Raw genomic sequence first — 8910 nt, forward strand, 5'->3', positions numbered from 1 at the left:
TTAGCCTCATACTAAACTTCAAAAAGTTCAAGGCTAATCATATGCAAATATTGACCAATAGCATAAAAGAATGGGGACAATCCCCCGCTAGCTTTCCCTGCATGGTCATAATGTCCCTACATGGACATACATCTTCAACCAATCACAAACTCTTGTCTATCGCGTGAGAACCATTCACATTTATATCTTATCTTATTACTTCTCAAGCTCATTGTCACAACTTCCAACTAGTAAACTTTTAATACTAGTTACTTAACATTTTATCTTATAATCTTTCTTTAAAAAGGCGATTATTTCTTATTAAAAATGGATTTTTCAAACATTAAATTATATGAAAATGATGGATTAATAAGTCGTGAAAAGTGTCTTTAGGGTCGCAGATAGAAACTTCAAAGTGGAAATTTTATTTATTTATTTATTTTTAACTATAAAATAGTAAGCACACAATGCAACGTATTTGTATCGCTGGAGTTCTTAATTAACCAAAGAAAAAGGCAATTTTAAAAATCAATAACTAAGATTTTGTCTAGAGAATTTTCTACAGAAAATTTTTATTTGACGTAATTTCATACCTTTGAATGATAGGCAATTGCTCTAAATACTTAGTTCACAAATGGCATGAACTTGATTATATTTCTTGGAGGTATCTAGGCATCGACCATCTATGGCGGAAGGTTCCATGGAGTTTTCTTTTCATTCATTGTATCATAAATGAAAAATATATATTATAATTTGCAACAGGAAAATAATCGTCTACAAATTTCGCTCAAGAAATATAAAAAAATTTCATAAGGATTTTTATACATAAATCATGCATAAAAATATGATTTTGTTTTACATGGCACTTCACAATCACCGCGATCGTAAAAAGGTTTACGATTACTTTAAAATAAATGATGATGATTCGTGCACATGAAATCAACAGAATGAAGTTGGAATCATCGGGAAATGTGCTAAAAAGTTAATTATTCCGTTTTGTAACAAATGTATGAATAATCAGGCGCGGATCCAGGAATTGAAGTTAGAGGGGGGAAATGTGCTCCAGGGCACAAAAAGTTATTCCGTTTTGTAACAAATGTATGAATTATTATACAATTCATTTTACAAAAATAAACTTTGTTTCGAAAATCAGGCCAAAAAGACCTTATTTAGCATTTTATATTCTGACAATGTTCTTGTGAACACAAAAATGAAGATAGGGTGATATCAAAATGCCCCTTTTGAGAACTTCTAATAGATTTTTATGTCCCCGTGATTCACAGTCGAGGGTATATAAGTTTTGTTTTGTCCGTCTGTCTGTCTAGCTCTCCTATCTTTCTGTCTGTCTGCCTGTTTGTGTCCGTAAAAGCTCTAACTTTGCTCATATTGGAGCTACGACCTTCAAAGTTCAAATGTGTATTTCTTGTGACAAAACGCCTTTTTTTGGGCACCAACGTATTTGACCTCTTGATCTTGGAGTCTGACCCACTTTTGTAAAACTTTACCAACTTTAACCATGGTGATAACTATTCACAGTTGGTGCTAGGGATTTCAAATGTATATTCATTCTTAAAAGTCCCTTCCTTTGACATTGACATTTGAGTTTGAACTACTTTTTAAAAAGTGACAGTGGCCATAATATGAAAACAGTTAGAACTAGTATTAGAGTTGATAAACTTTAACACTGACAATAGCTTTAGAACAGTTGGTGCTAAGTCTTTCATACTTCACTTGTGCATTTATTCTGAGATATAAAACTTTTTGATCATGACCTTTTGAGTTTAAACCACTTTTAAAAACTTTAACACTGGCCATAACATTTGAAAAGTAAAACACTAGAGCCTTCAAATTTCACATGTGTATTCCTTGTGAGATGGTTTTCCTTTGAGTACCCATAATTTTGACATTTGAGTCTGACCTACTTAGAAAAAAAAACTTTTTCTTGGCCATAACTTTTAAACTGTTTAGAGCCTCCATATTTCACAGATGTATTTCTCGAGATTTTACATTCATATTTCACAGGTGACAAGAGACCTTCTTTTGGAAATCAGCAATTTTGACCTCGACCTTGGAGTTTGACCTACTTTTGAAAAATTTAATCATAGACCATAATAATAATAAATAAAAATGAAAATAATTAACACAGTAAAGGCCAGGATTCAAAGCATTATTTATGCATGAAATCAAAGTCCTATAGAAAATATATGTGCGAACTATTAAAAATTTCTGAAATATATATATCAAAAAGTTTTATCTTAGAAAAAATGGAACCACAGATAGCGCAATTTTTATTAGTCAATCTTTAAATTGTACAGTTGAAAGTACTGTATATTTATAAAATATCATAAATTATATTGTAATGGTATACTATATACAAACGACCATTAGTATTGGTCTTATTCTAAATGTGCATAATCTTTGCAAGTTTGGTAATTGTGGGATTGTTGAGAATATCAAAATTTCACCCACCCCCTTCTGAAAGAGACGAGCTGAAATAAGTATATGTATATTTAATTAAAAAAAAAACTAAAACAATATAAAAAATTCTTTTATTTTTTATATCTCATATAGCTCACATTGAACCTCTAAATTCAAGGCTGATTTTAAGCAAATGTTGACCAATAGCGTGGAAGTTTTGGGACAAACCCCCGCGAGTTTTCCCTGCCTGGACATAATTTCCCTACATGGACATAATTTCCCTACATGGACATACATCTTCAACCAATCAAATACTCCTCTATATCGCGTGAGAACCATTCGTTTATCTTATCGTATAACCTTTATTGCGTTGTTGGTATAATGTCTTGTCTGTTTGTATTGACAAATGATTAAGAAAAACGACTAAGCCTCCAGAAAATTATGAACCCACTACTTATTTGAATATTTTGATAATTTAGATGCAAGGGTAAATTATCTTACATTGCTTACCAAAACAATAAACAATTTTGCCAGAGAACATGACATACGAATCAAAAATTAAGGGGAGAGATTAGATCAATTAATGTATATATATCATATTTTTGCTTGCATCTTTAAATGGATTACCCACATTAATTGCTGATAATCTAGATGTTTTTTTTTATTTGTGAAACACTGATGCCCCCGTATGATAGCTTATAGCCAGGATTGAACTTTTTCAAACGCAAATCAAACTCTAAGTCAAAGGTATCTTGCAATTAAGTAGCTCTAACTACTGGAGTAGTTATGTTCCCAGCCGATAAGGCTTGTAATATATCTTTGCTTGCAAAGCTCATTATTTTAACTCAGACGTACTGCTTTACAACATATGGTGTAAATCAGGTGTGGATTGTCAAAAATTCCAAAGAACATTTAGAGGATTTATAATCGATTTTTTTTTCAAAAGCCAGTAACATCAAAACGTACGACTTCTCTACACTATATACAACTATTCCTTACGATAAAATAAAAACTAGACTTTTTGATATCATAAATACCCAGTAACTGCTTCTTCAATAAAAATGTGAGTGGACATTTTTCCATCTTGTGATTGTTCCTAAACAACATTTTTTTTGTAAAAGATCAGTCTAATTTTACACACAGTTAAGTAGATGTACTCCGAAGTTGATATCAAAAGGATGCTGCAGTTCCTCATTGGCATCATTTATGTAGTGTTAGGAGACAAAGTCTTGCAACAAACTGTTGGAATTCCAGTGGAACTAATTGTGCTCTTTTATTCTAACCTGTTATTACATTTTATGAAGCAGGATTTATTCAATTTCTATTTGAGAAGAAGATACACTTGCTGTGGCTTCACCTCGATATTTCAACAATTTTAACATTAGAAATTAAAATCCAACAACTAACACCTAAACTGTATGACATACTAGATGATTTCGAAAGTCTATACAGCCAATAAAGAATTTATGTTATACTGACATAAAACAAGGATACTGAAATCCATGACTTTGTCAAACTAACTTATTTGCCAGTAGCCTGCACCGGCCTAAAAATTTATTGTACTCAATGCATTGCCTTGAGTATCGAATACGTTAGGGTATGCAAGCACCACGTACAGGTGATAGCTAGTTTTATAACTTCACAAATAAGGAAAGTTGTTGATGGAAACAATATAAAGAAGAAATCGTCTCGTTTTATACCGGCACACAATTTATTTGCTAGTTGGTCCTGATCGTCTATAGCCAAAAAAACTTCCAAATATGGAACAGATGTAGCAGACTGTTTGGTGCCTTTAGTTTTGGAAATCTCTTGACGGTTTATGAATTAAAAGAAGTTAAGCTCCCTAATCAATTCTACCGATAAAAGGTATCCCTAGTTTTATTTCTAAGTTAATGAAAAGGGGGATGGGGTTGTCATAGATGCCTACGTTACATTTTCCATTCGTCGGAAAAGCCCGATGTTGCATTTGACGACGATTTTTCAGCGAGTTTGTCCACGGGTTATAAGTAAAAGACGAGATCACCCGTGGGTATCTGATGATGAAAGATTTTTTCTTCAATATTACTGACTTAATAATTAAGTTCGGTATATTGGACAGAAATTACCTCTGACAATTAACATCAACGTACGCAATACTGTGGGGTTACGTAGACTAGGTCGCCATCCGCAGTGTGAATTTAAGGACGGTCGTTTCGGTATATTGATTATGAAAAAAAATGCAACTTGAAGGTATTTTAAACAGCAAGCTCAAACATAATACAATTAAGTACCATTCGGCATGCCTCGGATCATACCGCTGCAGAATCCACCGAGGAGTGCAAGACTGCATGCAAAAATTTGCCATGGATGAAGCAACTAGAACCATGGTTTTGTGTATGACATTCATTTGTGTTGCCGCATATCTTTTTAAGGAAATTTTGAATGATGTTCAGAGGGATGTAAAGAAATGCGACAATGAGTTTTTGTCAATCAAACAGAGAAATGCGGAACTAGAAACGAAAGTACAAATGCTGGAAAGCTCTTTAGAAATACAAGAGAAAAATGCAGCAGAGAAAAGAGAGAAAAATATAGGGGAAAGAATAAATGCACTTGAGACCTCTATCTCGGCCATACGTCAAGGTATATAATTTTTTTCGAAAGCTTGACATGCAATTTTTTTGTCCCCCGCTTTCGCGAAAGCGAGGGGACATTACCATAACTTTTGAATGGCTTTCATACTTTTCATCTTTATAAGGGCTTTCATACTTTTGACCTTGGATATGACAAGAGTACCACCAAAACCTTTTGACCTTTCATTCGTCTGTCCGTCTGTCTAGCTGTCGTCAGTCTGTCCGTCCGTCACAAAAACTTTAACCTTGGCCATAACTTTTGATTTAGTGGAGCTATGACTTTCATATTTCATTTGTGTATTCCTTGTGACAAGACCTTTCTTAGGCTACCACCAAATTTAGCGCCTGTGATCTTACCCAATACACTTTAGTGATTGCATATTTCTGTGTAAAACTTTAAATAAATTATTCATTCATTTATAGTTAACAATCCATTGTGACCTCGTTTATCGATAAATGAACTTTACAGTATTATTCCTGTTCATAGAGAAACCTTTGAAATAAAAATTTAAAGACAGATGATATACCCCGGTAATCAAAAAAATAAATAAAGGATGTCTGGATTGGTATATACTAGTATTTTTGGACCTAATCCGGTAAAAAGTGGTCGTAAATGATGTGGGGTATACAATTTCTAATATTGCATTGACCACACCTCTGAATTTTTGGAAGAAAAAATTAAGTCATTTTCAATGCGTGTGTACACTTTGTAAACAATGTGCTAGCAAAACGAGAACTGGGTCGGACATTCGGGTTCGTGTTGAAGTTCGGCATAGGCCTACCATTTTATATAGAACTTGAATAATGTAAGTAATTTCTGCGACAAATACATTAATTAGTATATTTCAGCTATGCTGCTCTGCTCCAATTTTGTATTTTTTAATGGACTTTTGAGCTTGAATACTGTTCGTTATCTTCAAACAGTTCATTCAGAAATTGCAAACTTCCTAATATTGTTTTAAAATTTACCTTTCTGCCATTGTCCTCATCAATCTTTTGACAACTTTTTGGTAGTTTAAACCGTGTTATTGTGAAACTTTGAATGAAAATTCAAAATCAATTTTTCCACTCAACCGATATACCCGTATGAGAATTAACGGATATGTAAGTTGTTCAGTTTAAGATTTCTTTTTAAAAAAAATTTTGTTTGTATCATCTGTTCTTTATCATTGATCTTTTGAAGATTTTTTATACCCCCGTAAACGAAGTTTCGGGGGTATATAGTTTTTGTCGTGTCCGTCTATCTGTCTGTCTGTTTCTCTGTTTGTCCGCAAAAACTTTAACTTGCCCATAACTTTTGATTTAGTGGAGCCATGACTTTCATATTTCAAATGTTTATTTCTTGTGACAAGACCTTTCTTTGGGTACCACCAAATTTGACCTTTTGACCTCGACCTTGGAGTTTGACCCACTTTTACATGAAAATTTTTAACTTTTACTTTGGCCATGTCGTTTGAACAGTGGATACCAGGACATTTATACTTTAAATATGTATTTTTTGTTAAAAGACCTTTCATTGGATACCAACAACTTTGACCCTTTTACCTTGACCTTGTAGATTTCCATACTTGTGGAAAAACTTTAACCTTGGTCATAACTTTTGAACGATAAGGGAAAGGGCTTTCATACTTCATATATGTAATTCTTGTGAGAAGACCCTCCATTGGATGCCAAGAACTTTGACCCTTTGACCTTGACCTTTTAGTTTGACTTACTTCTAAAAAGCAAAAAAAAAAGCAAACCTTGACCATAACTTTTAAAGGGTTAGGGCTAGTGCTTTCATACTTTACATATCTATTTTTTATGACAAGACCTTTCATTTGATAACAAGAACTTTGACCCTTTGACCTTGGAGTTTTACCTACTTTTAAAAATTTTTAACCTTGGCCATAACTTCTGAATGGTTAGGGCTAGGGCTTTCATACTCTGCATAAATATTTTATGTGGCAAGACCTTTCATTTGATACCAGATACTAGTACCTTGACCTTTTGACCATGACCTTGGAGATTTTTGCACTCATTGAAAACTTTAACATTGGCCTACTTTCATATTTCACAATTGTTTTTCCAGTGAGAATAACCTACTTTTGGTACCAATTAATTTAATTTGCATTTTAATAAGAAAAGAAAAGAAATCTTTTCTATGTTTCCATACGGGGGCATCAGTGTTTCACAAACACATTTTGTTTTTTTTTAAATACGCTTTTTGGACTCTTTTCTTCTATTAGTTCTCAACAAGACGTTATTATAATTGTTAACTATAACATTTATACTTCATTTATAGGTAGGACATATGCTTTCACAGCTCTCTTAAGTGGCTTAAACAACAATTATGGGTCTGGTCAAACAATAGTGTATGACAACGTTAAGGTGAATACAGGGGGTTGTTACAGTGGCAGTAATGGAATATTCACGGCACCAGTTGCTGGTATTTATTTCTTTAGCTGGAGTACCATGACTTCACCAAACGTCCCATTGGATACAGCACTTGTTCTCAATGCTGCAAGTAATTACAGGGTATATTTGAAAGGTGTTGCGAGTCCAAACTCTTATTCTTTATTTTCTCAGTCTACAGTCGTTCAATTGGCACCAGGAGACAGGGTTTGGATTGTCGCATACAAAATGGGAGCTCAAAACGTTCATGGCGGTTCATGGCCAGCATTTTCTGGTTTTAGGGTATAATTTTGTAGATTTCAACCTTTGTCTTTTAAGTGAGTATTGCAAAATATGTTATGGCATCTGTGTAAAATGAAAGAGGAGGTTTTGGAACCAAGCGCTACCTACCGGACATTTTAAGCCCATACTGTTTGGCATAACAATAAGACATCAAGTGACCATATTCCAGACGGTGAATAAGTTACTTTTTAAAATACATGCAGTCAATCTGGTTATCTCGAAATTGATTGGACCGAACGTAAAATTCGACATATCCATGGTATTCGAGATATCAGTTTTCGAGATACTGAAGTTCAACTGTACTTGTATGAAGAAAAGTTTGGAGAAGAATGCTTGAGAGAAAGACGGACATGGAATACAAATACAAAAATTTATACATTATATTTGATTATTTATATTATGAATAAAGTACAAGTTCAAATCTATTTATAACTATACGTATTTCTTGTTTCTATAATTCATTTGAATTAACCCCGTTCATCAACCAATCGGCTTTAAAAAGATTGTCCAATAAGCGAGGATATTGCTTAAAGGTGCATCGACACAGATTTCTCAAATTTCCTGTATATTATCACGACTTATATTTAATAGTGTTGTGTTTTGCGTGCACTATGCCTAAATAGTAGTCAGTGTTTGACACATGGTGCACGAGCCGGAGGCACAGTTAACAGTTAATAAAACATCCACTATTATCCCAGAGACACAAAGAGGCAAGATTACAATGTACAAGACTACATAGGAGGTGGAATATTCGGTCATGGCAGAGAATATATTGGTCAGATAAAAGCCGATTCCTGCTTCACCCGGTAGACGGCAGGGTTCAGGTATGAATGGGAACGAAGGCTTTTGGTGGAGGCGGTGTAACAATTTGGGGATGCTTTTCTTTGCAATGTAAACTGAAGTCGCACATTCTTGATGGTACCTGAACTGCTCAAAAGTACAGGGACAACATACTAAGCCCATTAGTTGTGCTTTATTTTGATGATCATTCATCAGCAAGTCGACCTGTACTAATGGATGACAACGCTAGACCTCATCGTCATCGGGGTCGAATAGTTTAAGACTATCTTCCCCAAGAAGCCATTGAAACCATGCCTTGGCCCGCCATGTCCCTAGATATGAACCCAATTGAACATGTGTGGGATTATCTTGGTCGTAGAAATAATCAGAGGACCCCAATTTTAGATGTGTAAACGTACAGGAATTGAAAGACGCTTTAATTGAGGAA

At 34.1% G+C, this 8910-nt stretch overlaps 1 protein-coding gene across 1 annotated transcript; it reads left to right on the top strand.

The window, feature by feature from the left end:
• Nucleotides 1-4692: 4692 nt before the first annotated feature.
• On the top strand, nt 4693-8038 carry LOC134266798 (complement C1q-like protein 3). The gene is made up of 2 exons (XM_062749024.1): nt 4693-5016; nt 7291-8038. The coding sequence occupies exons 1-2, from the start codon at nt 4725-4727 to the stop codon at nt 7686-7688; spliced, it is 690 nt and encodes a 229-aa protein (XP_062605008.1). The 5' UTR covers nt 4693-4724; the 3' UTR covers nt 7689-8038.
• Nucleotides 8039-8910: the final 872 nt, after the last annotated feature.

Source organism: Saccostrea cucullata, unplaced genomic scaffold (genome assembly GCF_032062105.1).
Source record: "Saccostrea cucullata isolate Sc308-1 unplaced genomic scaffold, CSIRO_AGI_Scuc_v1 ctg327, whole genome shotgun sequence".
Classification (NCBI taxonomy): Eukaryota; Metazoa; Mollusca; class Bivalvia; order Ostreida; family Ostreidae; genus Saccostrea; species Saccostrea cuccullata.